Raw genomic sequence first — 20,771 nt, forward strand, 5'->3', positions numbered from 1 at the left:
CATATGTGGGGGAAAAGCACTGCTTTGGTGTACGGCAGGGTTCGGAAAGGAAAGGAGCGCTATGTTGGCTGGGATAGGTGGCTGACACCATGTCACATTTGAAGAGTCGCTGACATGCCGAAACAGCAGAAACCCCCACAAGTGACCCCATTTTGTAAACTACACCTCTCAAGGAATTGATCTAGGGAAGTAGTGAGTATTTTTTAATTTTTAAATTTATACCATTGGGCAGTGAAAAAAAGCATAATTATATTTTTACCACAAAAAAATGTTTTACCCTCAGATTTTACATTTTCACACAGGGCAATGGGTAAAAATGGTGCCGAAATGTGTCACACAATTTCTTCTAAAAGTGGCAATACCCCATATGTGGCTGTATCGTACCGCTCAGCCATATGGCGAGATCTGGGGGAGACGGAGTGCTATTTGACAATTGGAGAACAAATTATTGTAGAATAGGCATTTGGATTTGGGAGCACAAAATCTTCTGAATTTCTTTTGGGGGGCAAGGGCCATTTTGCTTTTCCAGAGCCTTTCTGCTACCAGTAACTTGGAAGTCCCTTATATTTTTAACAGATGACAGACCTGAGTGGGGACTATCTTTGTTTGAGGACTGAGTTGAAGCTTTTATTGGGAACATTTTATGTAACATTTATCCGGCGCTCTAGGCTGAGCACTTGCATCGGGGTTTCCATCTAAATTTCCAAGTGATATAATTCAGATGAAACCCCTGCGGGATCCATTCACTGTAATGAGGCAGCAGAGTTACTCTGGACTCCATCTGGCCTCTGTTTAGCGGTGTCCTTTTTTTCAGAAGTGCACAAAACGGGCCAACCGCACTTTTATGCACGCCTAAAACAAATGACACCGTGGGATCCCAGGCTAGACTGCGTCCACAGTGGTCTATATCTGCCTCATTACAGGGAATCTTCCGTCATGAGTTCTGGCTGAATCACGTATTTCAGAGATTTACACGGAAACTCTGGTGTAAGTGCTCAGCGCAGAGCGCAGGATAAATGTGAGCAGAGCCTTACTGCGATCTTTGGGAGACATAATAAACAAATCAGTAGCAGGTGAAGAATTGGTTTTATTTATTTTTTACGCCGCTCCTCGTGTGGTATAAGTGGTGAGATTACTTTATTCTTCGGGTCGGTGCGATTACAGAGATACCAGATTTATATCGGGTTTTTATGACTGACAGCTGTCACACACTAAAAGACGCTTTTTTTTGCAAAATCTAGTTTTTGCATCACCATATTTTGAGAGCTATAATTTTTCCATATTTCGGCCGACAGTCATGTGATGGCTTGTTTTTTGCGGGACGAGTTGACATTTTTATTGGTACCATTTTTGGGTAGGTGACATTTTTTGATCGCTTTCTATTCCGTTTTTTGGGAGGTAAAATTAACAAAAACCAATTCAGGAATTGTTTTTTGAGGTTTTTTTTTATGCCGTTCTGCGTGTGGTAAAAGTGATCAGGAAGCGTTATTCATCGGGTCAGTACATTTACAGCGAAACTACACTTACTGTATATTTTTTTATGTTTTGGCGCTTTTACACAATAAAACAAATTTATAGAAAAAAATATTTTTTTTGCATTGCTTCATTCTGAGCACTATAACTTTTTTATTTTTCGACTGATGGAGCTGTATCGCGGCTTGTTTTTTGCGGAACAAGATGACGTTTTCAGCGGTACCATTTTTTTTTCTATTTTGCTTTTTGATCGCATTTTTTTCCACTTTTTGTTTGGCGATATGATGAAAAAGCATTTTTTTTGCTCTGTTTTTAATTTATTTTTATTACGGTGTGCACAGAAGGAGTTAATTAGTGTGACAGTTTTATAGCTCGGGTTGTTTTGGACGCGGCGATGCCAAATATATGTTCTTTTTTTGGTTTTGTAAAAATATACGGATTTATTGGTTTAATATTTTTTTATTTTTTTTTACTTTTTTTTACATTTTTACTTAGTCCCTGTATGGGACATTAATTTTTATTTTTCTGATCACTGATCTCATGTAATGTAATAGACATATATTACATTACATTACATGAGATCTTCCCTGTTTCAGGCAGAGTCTCCTGTCTGGCTCAGCTTGCACGCTGAACCAGACAGGACACCATATATGGCAGAGCTGGAGGCGGTCATGTGACCTCCAGCTGCCACAGCAACCCCAGGTCCTGAAAGAAATCGGAGGTCTTCGGAGGTAAGTAAGACGACCCCCTCTCCTCCTGCTGTCTCCTATATGCCGCGATCACTATAGATCGCAGCATATAGAAGACAGCAAAGGGTTAACATCACTGGGACCTGATCCAATCAGGTCCCGATGATGTTCCCTGTCAGAGCTAACGCTCTGCACCGGAATCGCAGCGCTTGCAGGACCCTGGGGGTACTGAGCGCTGCGAGACCACCCACCAATTTTAAACGTCCGCGCTGCACAGAGCCTTGGCAGCGCGGACGTTTATGTACAGTGGGCGGTCGGGAACCGGTTAAGCCTACCTTCAACTTTAAAAGCTTTGAAAAGTATAAGCCATTGATGTATTTTTCAGTAGGGAAAAATCGATCAATTAACAAATGTTGTCAAATATATCAAAATGGGACACACTACTTAAAGTAATTGGTATTGTATACCTTACAAGATACTGAACTTAGGAAGACCACCCCATGGTTACCACAAATGTAAATTGTGCTAAAAATATGTACTAGTCAATAAATCAACACAACTTGTTGTCTAAAAAAACACCTTTCATGTATATTTTTTCAAGTCAGTTGCACATTTCACATTTTTCACAAATACAGTGGTGTGAAAGTGTTTGCCCCCTTCCTGATTTTTTATTCTTTTGCATGTTTGTCACACTTAAATGTTTCAGATCACAAAACAAATGTAAATATTAGACAAAGATAACACAAGTAAACACAAAATGCAGTTTTTAAATTGAGGTCTTTATTGTTAAGGGAAAAATAAATCCATCTTTCGGAAGCTGAGTTCAATTTCCACTAGCCTGATTACTGCTACATCTAATTTCAATCAAGAAATCACTTAAATAGGACCTGCCTGACAACGTGAAGTAGACCAAAAGATCCTCAAATGCTAGACATCATGCTGCCATCCAAAGAAATTCAGAAACAAATGAGAATCAAAGTAATTGAGATCTATGAGTCTGGAAAAGGTTATAAAGCCAATTCTAAAGCTTTGGGACTCCAGCGAACCACAGTGAAAGCCATTATGTACAGATGGTGAAAACATGGAACAGTGGTGAATCTTCCCAGGAGTGGCTGGCTGATCAAAATTACCCCAAGAGCACAGAAATGACTCATTCAAGAGATCACAAAAGACCCCACAACAACATCCAAACAACTGCAGGCCTCACTTGCCTCAGTTAAGGTCAGTGTTCATGACCCCACCATAAGAAAGAGAGTGGGCAAAAATGACATGCATGGCACAGATCCAAGACAAAAACCACTGCTGAGAAAAAAGAACATAAAGGCTCGTCTTAGTTTTGCCAGAAAACATCTTGATGATCGCCAAGACTTTTGGGAGAATACTCTGTGGACTGACAAGACAAAAGTTGAACTTTTTGGAAGCTGTCTGTCCCCATTACATCTGGCACAGCATTTCAAAAAAGGAACATCATACCAACAGTAAAAAATAGTGGTGGTAGTGTGATGGTCTGGGGCTGTTTTGACGCTTCCAGACCTAGAAGACTTGCTGTGGTAAATGGAACCATGAATTCTTCTGTCTACCAAAAAATCCAGAAGGGGAATGTCCAGCCATCTGTTTGTGGCCTCAAGCTGAAGTGCACTTGGGTTATGCAGCAGGACATTGATCCAAACTACAACAGCAAATGCACCTCTGAATGGCTTAAGAAAAAAAAAATTAAGACTTTGGAGTGGCCTAGTCAAAGTCCTGAATCCGATTGAGATGCTGTGGCATGACCTTAAAATGGCGGTTCATGCTCAGAAACCCTCCAATGTGGCTGAATTACAACAATTTTGCAAAGATGAGTGGGCCAAAATTCCTCCAGAGCGTTGTAAAACACTCATTGCCAGTAATCACAAACGCTTGATTGCAGTTGTTGCTGCTAAGGGTGGTCCAACAAGTTATTAGGTTTTGGGGGCAATCACTTTTTCACACAAGACCCTGCAGGTTTGGAATTCTTTTTCCCTTAATAATAAAGACCTTCATTTAAAAACTGCATTTTGTGTTTACTTGTGTTATCTTTGTCAAATATTTACATTTGTTTTGTGATCTGAAACATTTAAGTGTGACAAACATGCAAAAGAATAAAAATCAAGAAGGGGGCAAACACTTTTTCACACCAATGTATGTGGTACATTCAATCTACCAGTACCGATTTTTGCACTTTTATACCCCAGTATACCTATAAAGGATTTGTCGCGTGATCTCACAACACAGTCTGTAAACCTTATTAAATAGATTTATTTATGTTACAAACTACGGATTTTACACCTGGACATGAGAACTTTCAAAAAAGACTACACATCAATTCTGCCATTTTCAAAGTAAATACACCAGTACCATTAGGTCTGAAACAATATATGGCAGTTTATATGGAGAAATTTGGTGACAGATCCCCTTTAATAAAGTGATTACACTGAGAGAATTTTTAATTTATGGAACATAGGTTCTGTTTTTAATTTTGAGTTTATAGAATATTCCTTCAATACCCTGTAACAATAACTGCAAAGATTCCAGTGAGTATTTTTTTTCCATTGGAATAGAATTGAGAGAAGCAAAAACTAAGAATGGAAGTTTAAAAGAAGCACAATTAAAATGTCTTGACAATGTTTCTGTTTAACTGCAGAGATTGTTCAATATTGCTCAATATTGAATGTGATTTTTTTTGTGCTAAAGAACAGAACGAGCACAATAATATTATTTGCAAAAAGCCGATGCTTCACGCAATGTAGATACAATTGGGCCGCTCAGACCAAGAAAAGATGAGACGCTCAAAGAAATTGACGATTTCAAGGATGAGCACATTATGCTGAAATAGTATTGTTATTCTTCGCTGCTCTGAGCAGAATATCCATTCAGAATAGATCTTGTAAATCTTTAAAATAATTCTGCTGCAAATAATTACCCCAGAACACTGCAATCAAGTGCATTTTTGCAAAAGAAAATCAATTACTCTTTTTAAAGCTGTAGATTCTTGAAAAACACAATTGCTAAAGGCAGGAGGGCAAGTTATTACTGAGTCACTCTATTATCTTTAGTTAAATGGACTTTTCATAGAGTTTTCTGTCATTAGAAGATATCCAGTAGAAGAGCAATAGAATGCCAGAAACTGCCATCAGTTGAATTGTAATAAAAGGGCTTAACATTCTCTGTTTTTACCATATTTTATATTAGCAAAATTATGGTTTAATGCTCATCACAAGCAAGTTCTCAAGGAAATTAAAGGGAAGCTCCACCAAAAAATACAAGTTTTACATTGCAGGAATTTATTAAGAAACCCTTCGGTTATTTAAAGAGGACCTCTCACCAATACAAAAGAGGCCAGATTTTGCTCTTTTTTTCAAATCTGCCATACGCTTCCAAAGATATGGGTCTTTTTATTTCATGCTACTTTTATGGCCTTGAGAAAAGGAACTGTACAGATTTTTTTTACAAAGAGCAGCTTACTTAGGGTGCAGCAAGAATAAAATAATAGCAAAAACTGCTCATTTTTGACCTGATACAGGTCCTCAAAGTGATTCCAGTCTCTAAAGATGGAGCAGGACGTATTAAAGAAAATATGTCAGCAGGTTGTTGCTACCTCCTTTGAGAGCAGCATGATGTTGGAAAAGAGACCCTGATTCCAAGGATGTAGAACTTAGGTTACTGGGTACAGTAATTCTGACACAATCAGCGTTCTTAGATGCAGCATGAAGCTGAGAAAGCTTCCCCTGCCCACATCAGGCTCTGTATGCACATTGTCTATTAACAGTGAGCTGCTTATCACAGGAAGGGGCGTGGTCGGACCAGTGCTCATGTGGCCAGCTAGTCACATCAATGACAATCACCAGGTGATAAAACCTTTGATGTAAGTAAACAACAGCACGCAGCTTGATAAGTGGCACAAGGGTGAAATCTGTGTTTTAACCCCTACTCAAGTCTATCCTTAGATTACATAACATGAATTTTCTGACAGATTCCCTTTAAATGTACTCTTATGCCAATGCATTTGGAGGCCTAACAGTGATGGCAGAATCTGAATGAATTACAGTTTTTTTAGGCAAGATTTCTTTAAAGAAAACCTGTCAGCAGGATTTAGCCTTATAAACTAAAGTCATGGCTATAATGGCGCTGTGATGCTGATTATTATGATACCTGATGTGATTGGATCACTCACTGGCTGCTCAATACTCACCTTATGAAGTTTTCATAAAATTACATCTTCTGTGATCCAGTGTGCTTTGGGGCGGGACGTGGGGGCAGGGTCTTCTTCTCATTCTCTGCCCCCACCAGCCTCCTCTGTTTCTTGTGCAATCAGTGACCTGCCTCCTTTATAAAATTCTACGCCACCTCCATCATTGTGTGGGCGGCGCGTGCCCAGTGAGAGTCGGCGTCCTGTGTGAAGGACTTCAATAAAATTGCGCCGGTGGCGGTGTATGCGCAGATCGAGATCTCGGCACAGTTCAGAGCCGAAATCTCGATCTGCGCATGATCCACCTCTGGCGCCATGAGAAGAAGAGAATGAGAAGAAGACCCTGCCCCCATGTCTTGCCTCGAAGCACACAAGACGTCATTTTCTGAAACTTCATATGGTGACATGCGCAGTTTTTGAGAGTAGGAGAAAAAAAAAGGATTTTTCTCTAATAAGGCATATTACAAAAAAGTATAGTTGCTATTTAAAGCACTGCGCTGTGCTTTTTAATTAATTTTTAAAAATTCCTAAAGATATAAAAAATGCATCCAAGAGAATAGATATTAAATCAAGTAAAAATAGTCAATTTTAGAGGTCAGTAAAAGACCTGTGTTTCTAATGCAAGTGTAGTTCAGCTTGTCGCATGTTAATGAATTGATGTGGTGTACATGCTATGTGAGATGTGAATCTTTCCCTGCTTCCAATCACTTGGCGTGAATGGCTTAAACCCCATGAGACTTATCTCAATTTCCAGTACAGACTGTGGCCTTAACACGCAGGATGATAAGTCTGTCTTCCTATAGATTCAATTCAGAGGCAATTGTTTGACTATTAGGCAAATCTTTCTATAAATTGCACCTATTATACCTGAACCCCCAACTAATAGGACATCTGCTGTTCAGTAGATTGCTCCCATTTTCAGCAAATCGGAATGAATTATTGAATTATTGGCACTGAAAAATGCCCTACATACTAATTTATGTAAATTTGTAATTGAAGAATAATAGAAAAAGAATAGTTCTGTGTTGACTACAATTCTGTAGAGGCTGCATAATTTGTGCAATCAGGAAAAAAACATTAAATGGAGAACATTCCTATTTTATTATATTGTTCCTTGTGATTGCTTTTTGATTGGACCAATACCTCGCATATAGCAGGGCATGCATATGGATGACTTGGGTATACTTATATTTAGTCTTGTTTCATACTGTAAATAAATCATGAGACATTCAGCTCAAACATATTTTCCTGTGTGTCTTGAGGTTTCTTGTCTGCTTGACTTGTGTTGCGTCTGGGTAACTCAGCAGGTGTCTGGGATGTTAGATCAAATATTACACCTTAGGTTGTAAAATGTTGACTGATGTACGACCATTGCAAACAAATGCAATTTTTTTTATGGTGTAAGCTGATCCTTACCAGGACATTGTATTGGGAGACAGATATATTGTTTGGGTGGACCGTGAGTCTAACACACTGCTTCATCTCTGATGCAAATCTTCTGGCCTCATGAGATCGTTCACATCTTTCTTTTCTTGTACAGCTAAAAATATAAAAGAAAAAGAAAAATGTTATCAAATGTTTAAACATAAAATCAAGAAAACCCTCCAACAACAGATACTTTACTTTGGCTTGAAATAAAGTTTGATCACACAGAGGATTTTTAAAATTGTATGCAATTTTATAAAAGAATCAATGTCAAAAATCCAAGATTGACTTAGTTTTATGGTTTTTAAGGTTGAAGGAAGACATAAGTCCATCAAGTTCAACCTGTATCCTAACATGACTTTCAGATTTCTACTTTTAATTTACAATTAGTGATGGGTGAACCCGTGGATGTTTGGGTCTGGTGAGTTCGGCCGAACATCTAAAAAAAGTTTTGTTTGAGTACCCGAACTCGAACCTGAACCCAGACCACATTCATATGAATGGGGTGCCCGAACATCCATGGTTTCCCACGCTCCCATCAGCATGACATCACATGAAGTACAGGCTCCGATCAGCGGTAAGATCGTTACCGCCAGTCAGAGCGCTTCGGGCCCACACTGTCAGAGACAGCGTGAGCCTGCAGCTATGACTATGACTGGCGGTAAAAAGCTTACCGCTGGTCACAGGCGTCAGCTGATGAGAGAGTACTGCTCCCATCAGCCTACGCCTGCTGTCGCTGATAACAGTCACATGGTGTCTGCTATTTATTCCAGCGAATTTTGCACTCCATAAGTTAAATGACATTCCTTCCTTTCCGAGCCCTGCCGTGCACCCAAACAGTAGTTTTCCTACACATATGGGGTATCGGCGTACTCAGGGAAATTGCACAACAAATTGTATGGTTCATTTTCTCCTGTTACCCTTATAAAAATGCAAAATTTCAGGCTAAATTAACATTTTTGTGGGAAAAATTAAAATGCACATTTTTTCCTCTCACATTGCTTCAGTTCCTGTGTTGCACATAAAGGTTTGATAAACTTCTTGAATGTGGTTTTGAGCATTTGTAAGGGTGCAGTTTTTAAAATGGTGTCACTTTTGGGTATTTTCTGTCATATAGGCCTTCCAAAGTCACTTCAAACGTTATGTGGTCTCTAAAAAAAATGGTTTGTAAACTTTGTTGGAAAAATGACAAATTGCTGATGAACTTTTAATCATACTAACTTCCTAACAAAAAAAATTTATATTTTAAAAACGATGCTGATGTAAAGTAGACATGTGGGAAACGTTATTTATAAATTATTTTGCCCAGCATGACTAACTGGTTTAAGGATAAAAAAAAAAATGAAAGTTTGAAAATTGCATAATTTTCAAAATTTTCACCAAAATTACGATATTTTCACAAATAAATGCAAAAAAATTTGACCTAAATTGACCACTAACATAAAGTACAATGTGTGATGAAAAAATGATCTCAGAGTCACTGGGTTTTGTTAAAGCGTTCCAGAGTTTTTTCCACATAAATTGACACTGGTCAGAATTGTAAAATTTGGCCTGGTGAGGAAGGTGAAAACAGACTTCGGGGCAAAAAGGTTAAAGTAACTATTATTGTGGCATACAACACTACAATGAAACAACATTGTAGCAAAGAAGAGCAGGTCTGCATTAATTAAAATATGGTCCAAATTATTCATTTTAACATTTTGAAAGCTGAAGACCTAATACATATGGCAGAGTTGCATGGCAGAGAAGCACTTTGTCCGCATTTAATGCCCATATTACCCTTTGGAGATAGAAGTGCAGCTCAGAAAACCATGAGAGGTCCTGGTTATAATATACATGCTACAATGAGGCTGTTGTAAAGCCAACCTGACAGGAGGATTTCTATAATGAAAGAACGAAGCTAAGAAAATCCAAAGAACTTATTTTGCATTCTCCATATTATGAGACAGACATTGCAACAACAGGAGGCAGCACATAAGTGAATTTTTCCACCAGCATCTTGATCTAAAAAATCACGTCTTCTGCTGTATTTTATAAATATGCAAGAGTTTCTAATGGTAATTCTCAAAGGCAATGCATCCACTGTACTGGGTTAAGTGTATAAAATTCTTGCAAACTGAGACAGATGCCGATAGTGCAGCAGGGGAGCTATTAGCCGTGAAAACAAAACCGCTCTCATCAGATCTTTCAAAGAGAAAAGGGAGCTTGGCACAGCAGAGACACCCACTGAAATTCTACCAATCAGATATGATTTAATTAGCAGAAAGTCAGAGGAATGCATTATTGGTATATGCCTTCTCAAATGTAGAACTCATTAGAAATCCCTGGTCAATTAATCTATGCTAATGGCAATGTTTATTTTATTTTATTTATTTATTTTAAAAAATGACTTCAAGAAATTGAGATGAATGTTTCTTTCGTGGAAATCTTCAGTACAATAAGAAGCCATCATGAATCAGGGAATTTCTTTCTTAAAAGAAAAAACATTTGTATGTTGTATAACATTTACAACTAATCTGTCATTTACCGTCAAATCTCAATCTCCAATTTAAAATCTTATTCTTGGGCTGAGCACATATATTAGATAGCAGTCTTCTCCAAACCACTATATATTTTAGTAGGAAGACAGAAGTAACCGATAGAATCCTCTGACAGCACTTATCTCCCTGAAAACAAATGGATTGGGCAGTTGATATCCAACTATGCATTCTTATCTTTCCCATGTTGGGGGGAGTCATGAGGCCCAAATACACATTAAATGATTGGTTGGTCCTGTCAAAACTGGTGGGTACCATGTATAAATACTAGAATTTTTATTTTGTAAAAATGTTAAAAGTTAAGATCATATTCATCCTAGAGCAATTTTTCACAACAAATGTTTAACATTATTATTTCATAGACACAAAAAAATAGGGCAAACTGAAAATTAAATGATATTTTATAGGAAGTTAGAATTAGACTTCAGAATGCATTATCTTTAAACTGGCAGCAAATCTAGAACTGTACATATACTATACTGTTCATGAGACCCTGTCATTACAGTTTATTAGGGATAAGGAGGAAAAAAAAAATCTGGTTTATTATCTAAGTATATGCTATTCTTCTGTGCATGTAACAAACCTGGGCTTTTTATTCAGCTCAACAACCTGCTAGTCCAATATTTTTTTTTCCATGAGGTCCTTTTGGCCCCTACCCTATCTGACTTGAAACCCTTAAAGTTAGAAATGAAATGATACTATACAAGTGACATGAACGTGACCATTTTTTTCTCATGTTAAACTATAATAAATTTGTACGAAAAGCCCAATGTACTGTTCGCAAGATAATGAACATTCAAAAAACAATGTTTAAAGATTAAAGTAATAATGATCCATCTGTTTGATAGATTAAGAATATAAGATTAGTGGGAGTCCAAAACCCGGCAGCTACACTGATCAGCTGATACCGACTCTTGCAGTGGTCAGATGTAAGCAATGGACAGGGCAGAATACAGCAGTTCTGTACACTGTATAGTGGCCACCGCTGAGTACTGCAGTATATTCTCCTACTCACGTAAGTGGGAGATGAACTGACCTACGGGCAGGTCATCAATATTTTAGACCCAGCAACCACTTTGTCTTTTTTAAATGTTTAATTCATACACATCTAACAGATTAGCCAGTGTCAAAAATTACTGTTAGCGCTACACTGTTCTCCAATGGTCTTGGGTGGTCGTTAATGCATGTTGCCAAAATATAGGTACCAAGAAAACACCAGCAAATTGCTTTTACCTTGGTTTGGGTATTGAAATAAAGTTATATGGCAGCAAGCTAAAAGCTATTAAATCGACAGAACTGTAAACATTGTGGCCAAATCGGCACAAATAGTGCTGCGCCATTTGACTACTATTAATATTGAAAGAATATACTGGATTCAGGGTTTAAGAGTCCAGTGTATTCATCAGTTTGCTCCCCTGACTCTTCTTTCTCCTCCTACCATCTCCCTAAGAGGCCCAGAACAGTAGTTGTAATAGTCTGACATCACATATGGCAACATTTATGGGGCAAGATCCACTTTAAACATTGACCTCAGACTTAGAAAAATTAAAATTCAGAAAAGTAACTTAGAGTTTGCAATGGTATTTAAATTGACAAGGTTTGCTACAGAGTTGTACATTACATGTACATTGAAGCCAAACAGGTCAGATCAGCATGCATTTAATAACTGCAGAAAATGCTTTACATTCCTTCCTTTTCTAGACTGCAAACTTTAATAAGCTTCATGCACACCGCACACTAATGTCAACAGGGAGCGCTTTTAAATCTTGTTTTCCTGTTGACTGCATAACTATCATAAAGCTCCTACTTATCTCGCTGATAGCTCTGTTTCCTGTTCTACCATTCAGCATTGGACAATGAATAATTGGTCAGCAATGAGCAAATATGCAATTATCTCAATATTTAGGAGGATTATTTGTGACTATTTTAAGTTTGCATTCATTTTTTTAAAGTGCACTTTATGTAGGAAAGTACTTGGCTCGTGATTTCAGGCAGCTCCTTACTGTGCACAAATGTCACAATTAATGAGGGCGCCTGCAGACCATCTCCGGAAAAGTGAAACTTCTGGCTCTGCGTGAATGTCTTGTGTGCTGACCGGAGGGGGCACTGACACATCATTTATAATAGTCCTCAATAAGTTTTCATTCTCGATCAGCCCTGAAATCATACAGAATGGGAAAGCTTAGATCCTCACAAAGCACTTTCAATAGGTACAGTGTAGTGTTGCAGCTTTGGAATAAAGCTTTCTCATGGATCTCAGCTTAGTACGCCCTCTCTTTCATCTTCTGCCCCACAAAGAGAAAGGTATTGCAAGCACCATAGTGCAATAAAATGTTAACAGGAGACTCTTAGCAGCCAGGTCACCTATTCACCCTATATACTTAAAGGCTATGCCTTAACAATATGTTATCTGTATTTACTCAGCGGTTGTTTCCTGTAACTGGGAATCAGCTCAGAAAAAGGGATAAATGGCAATATTATGCTACTAGATAAACACTGTAGGAAAAAAGAGTGCACCATAACAGGATAATCTATATAAATAAAAATGTAAATGTTCGTTTGTTCAAAATCTTAAATCTCCAAAAGTTCTTCACCGATTGCTTTGAAATTTTGATACAACGTTGCATTCAAATACACACGTTTTTATATACCTACTATGTTTTTATATACCAGCTGTTAGACATAAAAGCAACAGCGAGAGGGTGTGTTACGAGATCAGTTCCAGGCTGACCTCCCCGGCCGCCTGGCGTTCTCCCCCCCCTTAGTGACATCTCATTCATAAACCCTTCTCCCTGTCCTTCATTCGCCCCAACCGCTGCCTGTGCCCTGCTCTTTTCGTTTCCCCCGTGGAGGTTAGGGGGAAGGGGAATGACGAGACCGTCTGTTCTAGGCTGAAAGACGCTGCTGCTCATCACCACCAACGCCTGAGAGCCGGCTGCCTCGGCTCTCCGGCACCGCTGCTGCGGCTTATTCTTCTCTGGCAGGTGAGTCTTATTTCCGACTGTGCATCAACAAGCAGGGAAGGGAGAGAAGGAGAGATGGAGGCTGCATGGAGAGGCGCAGGACGTGGCCTCTGCTCTGGGCGCTGAGCTGGGCCCGAGCCTCGCAGCAGTGGGTGGATAGCGAGCGAGTGCAACTCCCACTGCGCCATCGGTGGGAGCAGCACTATGATCTGGCCTGTACCGGCCCTGGACATGTCAAGCAGATCACCCCTTCCTCCTCTGCCGCCACCTGCATTCATCTCTGTGCCCCCTCCTGTCACATTCCCTCTGTACTAGGGAATAACTAGCAATCCCTGACATGACCGGCACCATTGTGACACCTGACAGCAAGTACCGACCTCTTTAGTGACCTGTGCAGAGTACAGGCCTGCAGGGGTCACAGGGTACAGGCTGCCACCATGCCTGCCTGATGGGCACAACTATCAACAGCGCCAGCATTGCCCCATCTATATATGTCTATATAAATAAAAATGTAAGTATATATATTATATATGTATAATATATAATCTATATAAATAAAAATGAACGTTGCATTCGAATACACACATGTTTTTATATACCTACCATGCTTTTATATACCAGCTGTTGGACATAAAAGCAACACATGCTATACCCATCTGTTGGACATAAAAGCAACACACGCTGTACGAAATAAATGCTTGCCTGAAATACTCTACTTACGTAAGACTTTAAAATTAACTACAAATATGCGTGTCCAGCTGCAAAACAATCGAACAGTTGAAAAATTCTCACATCAATTGCTGGAAATTGGGAATGGAAAGGTGCCAGTTGATCTGACCTCAGGACGAATTTCATTGCCTCATAACTTCTGCAATTTAGTGACGTCAAAAGAACAATTGGTTGAAAAAATATTTCCCAATATTCAAACCAATTATAAGAATCACGATTGGCTGAGTGAACGAGCTATTCTTGAGGCCAAGAACAAAGACGTCTACGAACTTAATAATATTATTCAGTCTAACATTCAAAGCGAGGCAGTCACATACAAGTCAGTCGACACTCTTGTGGAAGCAGATGAAGCGGTTAATTATCCAACAGAATTTTTGAATTCACTCGATCTGCCAGGGATGCCACCGCACGTACTGGAATTGAAAATCGGCGTGCCAATTATCATGTTGCGAAATATCAACCAGCAAAAGCTTTGCAACGGAATGCTTTGCAGTAAAACAATTAATGAGCAACGTCGTTGAAGCAACAATCTTGACAGGACCTTTCAAAGGTGAAGATACAGATACGGTTAGTACAGCCCAAAACCATGAATTGTCTTTTACTACAATATTATGCAACTGCTGCCCATGAGGGCTTTTCCAAAAAAAGTGCATTATGCAGCAATGCTTTGAGCTAATATACATTTTGCCATGAGTCACATTTACAGTTACAGATCATGCCTTCAATATTGATTTCCGTTGGCATGAGCAATGAAAATCAATGTTAAAAGGTAGCTTTACGCTATCAGTAATTTACCAGTATAAAACAAGTCTAAACATACATATTTGTCAATTTGTTAACAACTGAACTTTTTAATTTCACTCTCAATATGAGTTTTTCTGAAACCTAATGGTTGTTTTCCTCAATTTAAGTATGCTACATCTATTATTTTTTTATAGTATTTATATAGCCTTTTATAACCTTCAACGGGCAAAATGTTGGCATTAAAAAATGTAGAGTAGTTTCGAATAGCAGCAGTAAACAAATTCATGTTCATTAAATAAGCGCTCCCATGAAGTTTTTTTTAGCTAAATCTGTGTATGTTTGCTTGAAGTGTAGTGTGAGTGTTAATTTACTCACCGCCACCTTCTCCGGTATCCAGCGTCATTCTGTTCCTCTTCTCAGGGACGTCACCGCTCCGCAAACTCTCCGGGTCATGCTGCATTCTGTGTGACCTGGAGTTGGCTTTTACAATGCAAGCCTATATGGAGCGTCAGAAATAGGCTCTGTAGGCCTAAATTTTAAAAGAGATTTACGCCATACACATAGAGCATAGAGTGAGCGGGATAATCTGAAGTGTGGTGACGTCACTGAGAAGAGGAGCGGAACAGCGCTAGATTCCAGAGAAAGCGGCGTTAGGTGAGTATAATAACACATACACACTATATTACATACACATATACACAGATTTTTTAAAAAAATAAAAAATCTTCATGGGAGTACTTCTTTAATGAGCAATGTATATAGCGCCTTATAGGGGATTTCCATTTTGAATCAGTGAGTGCCATTATGAAAAAAGGCTCTAAAGTTTATCCTCGCTTTCCATATGTTTTCCTTCTGGCTGAAAAGTCGTTGAAAAGCAGGAAGCAGGCTTTCATTTACTTTATTAGCAACCCTTTTAATTTTAGCTCAGCATTGATACAACCCAACTTAGAATAAAAAATTTTTTTTCATATTTAAACCTATGATTTATGTATCTTTTGTGCTGTGTCACAAAGAATAAAAAGGAATATTGCCTAAACAAATTCACATTCCACCTCTTTCAAAAGCCAATAAAAAAGATACTACATCACGATAAAATGTTACTACCATTCACTCACAGGTTTAATGACCAGATTTAGTGGAGAATAGGTTATAAAATTCAGAACCAAAATCTTAGCTTTTCACACTCTCGACTTTATGGTTAGTGTTGAGCCACCCCCGTAGTGTTCGAGTTCGGTTCGGTTCGTCGAACAACCGTATGTTCGCCGAACTGTTCGTCGAACACCTTCGAACACCGTTAAAACCAATGGCAGGCAAACAAAAACACATAGAAACACATAGAAAACACCTTCAAAGGTGTCCAAAAGCTGACAAACTGCTCAGAAGACACAACTAACACATGGAAAAGTGACAAGTACATATAGTCATGCGAAAAGAAAAGAGGTGGAGGAGTAAAAGGAGGGGGAGACACAGATATAGGCATGTCATGCCCTTCTAAAATCCAAAAAGAGAGAAGCCGACACGTTCAGTCGGCTCCTGCCCGTGCCACCTCCGTGTCGCCGGGTTTGTGCCAGAGCCGCGGTGAACCCTGACGGCCAGCCCCCCTCTCCCAATAGTGGTGCCTGTCCGCTGGTGGGTCGAGCGAGCCCCCCTGTGGTGGAGGCAGCTCTAAGCTTTTTAATTTAAATTGTCTCTCTAATTTGAATAAATACACTTTAAATCCATTTACAAGGATCTATTGGAGGGCAAGTCTCATGCCAGCAGCCGCGTAATTCCAGCTCCAGTAGCGTCCACTAAAGCTGCTGCAGTTAAAAAGCTTTTATAAGGATCGAGCTCGGCTGTCCACCGCAAGGCATCCTACTGCCAGTCTGAGCCCCTATGCCTTGGGGTGCCTCCTGATGCTCTTCACTGAGTATCCCGTGGTCCCGAAGCATTTCCTTTGAAAAAATGAAGTGTCCAAACTACAGGTGGTGTAGCTTGCTTAACAGCCGGGATAATCCGCTGACTAGCAGACCCTGCTACTAGGCACAAAGTATTTCCTGGGCTAGATGCAGTTAAAAATTTGTAATTAGATACTCTCGTTGGATGCTGAGAAAGCATTCCATAGAGTCTCCTGGCACGCCATATATGATTCTCTTAAAAAGCTTGGGGTAGGGGTCTAGGGGACCCTTTTATAGCCAAAATCACGGCCCTGTATCGCAATACGTCACCTAGGCTGAAGATAAATGGAACTGTAGCACCCTGAGGGCTCGGTTGCTACAGAGGTATTGCACCTCACCCAGAGGTGTGATATCTCACTCTCAGGTAAGGATGTAGTGTGGATCAGGACCCGACACCTGCATGCATTACACCACATTGCCGTGGGGCAGGGCGACCAATATGCCCCTGAGATGGGCACGACAGTCCCTGTCCCTGGCTGGAGTGGGGGGAGGGAACACTGAGGAAGGGGAACCCTGTAGTGCAGGAGCAGGGAGGAAGCAGTTCCTGGGTGCATTGAGAAGGGAGTATAAAAGGTGGGCACCATCTTAGTTCAGTGCAGAGAAGTCTGAGCAGAAGTGGCAGGGAGCAGGGGCTCTGCATGAGCTCTGCTCCGGAGTCGGGCCTAGTAACAGAGGCCCAGGCCTGGAAGAGGGAGAAGGAAGGAAGAGGAGCGGAGAAGGCTCCAGGAACGAGGAACGAAGGGATCCCAGGGGTGCGGACGGGCGAGTCGCCACCGCACGCCCGAATCCACCTGCGTGGAGGGGTCAGGCCAAAGGGGGAGACCGGTCCCCGAAACTAGTGGAGGCAGGAAACGACCCTCAGCTAGAAACAGGAGGCTGTGACATTTTATGTGGCGCAGCCCCTCGCTACACCCGCTAGGAAGGCACCACATAGGGTCAGGGAAACTGGCGCCAAGTTTACCAAGAGGAGGCCCGAGGCAGCCGGACAGAAGGGTTGGTAAGAAAGGCCAGACAAAGGACACACAAAGGGGGTCCTGTGAAGTGCTCCAAAGTTATCTGGGAGTTGTCTGAGCCCCTCACCTGGTGAGCACAGTACGACGTGGGCAGCCGTTACCTGCAGACGTGGTCTGGATAATAAGAACTGTGAGTAAAGGCCCTGGACGGCATCACTGACTCCGTGTCATTACTGCTGCTGCCCTGCACCATCACCCCCATCCTCCGCATACACTGCCCTGAGGCTATACTCCTCCCGTGGGGAGTTATGCTACGCTCTGCTGCACCCACAACACCAGCCTCAGCGGTCTGCCCTGGAGCGGCGGTTCACTCTGACCGCAATCCACGGGTGGCGTAGTCGGACATTTAAACATCAAAACCACATAAATAGTTCCGCCACTGGTTTGACCGCCCTGAGCCACGGAACCGGGTTGCCGCCACGGAGACTACAACCACCAGCATCCACCAAAAAGGGTCCGGCTCCGGGTGTCCCAAGGCCCAGGGGGCGCGTCAGAACATTTTCATCACCTTTCACAATCACCAATGGGACAAGGCAGGGATGTTCTCTGTCCCCTCTCTTATACATACTAGTGACGGAGCACCTGCTCTCATCAATTCGCCATAACCCCAATATTAGGTGGATTGAGGTGGGAGGCACCGAGTACAAGTGCTCTCTATTTGCTGATGATGTCCTAGTATATATCACTCAATCACATATATCCATCCATGCTGTTATGGCTGAAATAGATCACTTTGTTACATGGTCAAATTTTAAAATCAATGCAGCGAAGTCTGAGGCCCTCGATGTCTCCCTCCCCAAATCCATATAGGATTCCATCCAGTCCAACTTTCCCTTTGCCTGGCCCTCACAGGGTATCAAATACTTAGGAATTCCTATTCATAGAGACCTCTCCCATCTATGTTATCTTAATTTTGGGCCCTTTATTGAACAACTCCATACAGACCACGGTTGGCAAGTTAGAACTGTAAGATTCACTACGTGAACCACTGGTGTTTTGTGGAAAAGCACATGTACACTGTGTTCCAAATTATTATGCAAAAAGTGTTTAGGAGTGATAAGGGAAGAATTTGTTTGTTTGTCAGTTAAACTCATTGATGGTGATGTGTGTCAGGGCTCTTTATATCACTGTAAGCAATTGCAGACACCTGTGCTAATTAGTTTGGCAGGTGTGTCCAATGAAAGGCAAGACTACTTAAGAAGGCTGTCTCACATTATTAAGCAGCCTACATTTTCTGCCAAAATGGGAAAGAAAAAGGATGTGTCGGCTGCTGAGAAGCAACAAATTGTGGAGTGTTTAGGTCAAGGCATGACTACAATCAACATTGTGCGATGATCAGGATGAAGTGTCTTGGCAATCAAGAAGTATGTAGCTGATTCACAGTACACACGTGTGCGTGCTGATAAGGGCAAATTGAGGACTCTTTCCTACAGGCAATTACGTCAGGTTGAAAGAGCAGTGGCAAAAAAGCCTTGTCATAGCAGCAGACAAGTTTTTGAAGCTGCTTGTGCCTCCAACGTCCCCCGAACAACAAGATGCAGGGTCCTTCAGAGGTTTGCAGCTGTGCATACGCCATCCTGTCGACCTCCTCTATCCACTTCACACAAGCAGAAACGGCTCCAGTGGGCCAAACATTACATAAACACTGATTTCAAAACTGTTTTGTTCACGGATGAGTGCCGTGCAGCGCTCGATGGTCCAGATGGATGGAGTGGAGGATGGCTGGTTGATGGACACCCCACGCAAACACGGCTACAGCGCCAACAAGGAGGAGGTGGAGTAATGTTTTGGGCTGGAATCATGGGGAGAGAGATTGTCGGCCCCTTTAGGATCCCTGAAGGCGCTAAAGATGAACTCCATAATGTATGTGGATTTTCTCAAACAGCACTTCCTGCCATGGTTCAAGAAGAAGAACCGTGTATTTCACAGCAAGATCATTTTTCTGCATGATAATGCACCATCTCATGCTGCACATAAAACATCTGCATCTCTGGCTGATATGGGCATAAAAGGGGACAAACTTATGGTGTGACCCCCATGCTCCCCTGACCTCTACCCCATTCAGAACCTTTGGAGCATCATTAAAAGGAGTGTCTATGATGGCGGGAGGCAGTTCACATCTAAGCAACAGCTCTGGGAGGGTATTCTGTCCTCATGCAAAACAATTGAAGCAGAAACCATCCAAAACCTGACAAATTCAATGGACGAGAGAGTTCAGAAGCTCCTTTCGAACAAGGGGTCCTATGTGAAAATGTAACATCACCTAGAATAAAGTTTTGAGTTGAAAACTGTTTGATTTCAGTTTCTAACAACCTGCTAATGCTTATAATTTCAAAAATGACCATTTTTTTGGTCTTTATTAAAATGAAAAGGTTGATCGAAAAGTTTGGGGGATCTAAGAGTGTGGCAACCCAGTAGTCATGATTACTTCGAATTCTGACAATATGAGGGTCATGCTGCAGGTAGTGCAGCAAGAAGGCACTTATGTGTCTTGCGCATCTCGGAGCCCCAAAATTATTTTCCGGGCTAGAAGCAGCTAAAAATTATTATTAATTTTAAATCTGGTGAAGCTTTAGTATAGATGGCCTAATAGGATCAGTGCTGCACACTGCTACAAAGCCCAAATTATTTTCCAGTCAAGATACAGATAAACATGATTAGTAATTTTAAATCTGGTGGAGCTTATTATAGATGGCCTAATAGAATCAGTGCTGCACACTGCTACAAAGCCCAAATTATTTTCCAGCCAAGATACAGATAAACATGATTAGTAATTTGAAAGCTTAAAACGGTTGGTAGGGTGATTTTAACCAATCATCAAGCTTTTACTCTCCCCAGGATGACACAGGGGTAGAAAAGTCGTTTCGGATCCATGATTTGTTCATCTTTATGAACGTGAGTCTGTCTACATTATCAGTGGAGAGCCGCGTGCGCTTATCTGTCAGCACACCATCAGCAGCGCTGAACACACGTTCAGACAGAACGCTGGCTGCGGGGCATGACAAGATCTCCAAGGCGTAAGTGGCTAGCTCCGGCCATTTATCCAGATTGGAA

The 20,771-nt window shown here is 40.9% G+C and overlaps 1 protein-coding gene across 1 annotated transcript in view; it reads right to left on the reverse strand.

The window, feature by feature from the left end:
- PLXNA4 (plexin A4) overlaps positions 1-20,771 on the reverse strand; it is a 1,035,275-nt gene that overhangs the window by 316,762 nt on the left and 697,742 nt on the right. Inside the window, exon 6 of the mRNA XM_073652480.1 lies at positions 7,786-7,909. Coding sequence (XP_073508581.1) covers positions 7,786-7,909 — 124 coding nt within the window. The remainder of the gene's footprint in view (positions 1-7,785; positions 7,910-20,771) is intronic.

This window comes from Phyllobates terribilis, unplaced genomic scaffold (assembly GCF_046119375.1).
Source record: "Phyllobates terribilis strain yellow unplaced genomic scaffold, ASM4611937v1 Scaffold_11__3_contigs__length_659146591, whole genome shotgun sequence".
Lineage (NCBI taxonomy): Eukaryota > Metazoa > Chordata > Amphibia > Anura > Dendrobatidae > Phyllobates > Phyllobates terribilis.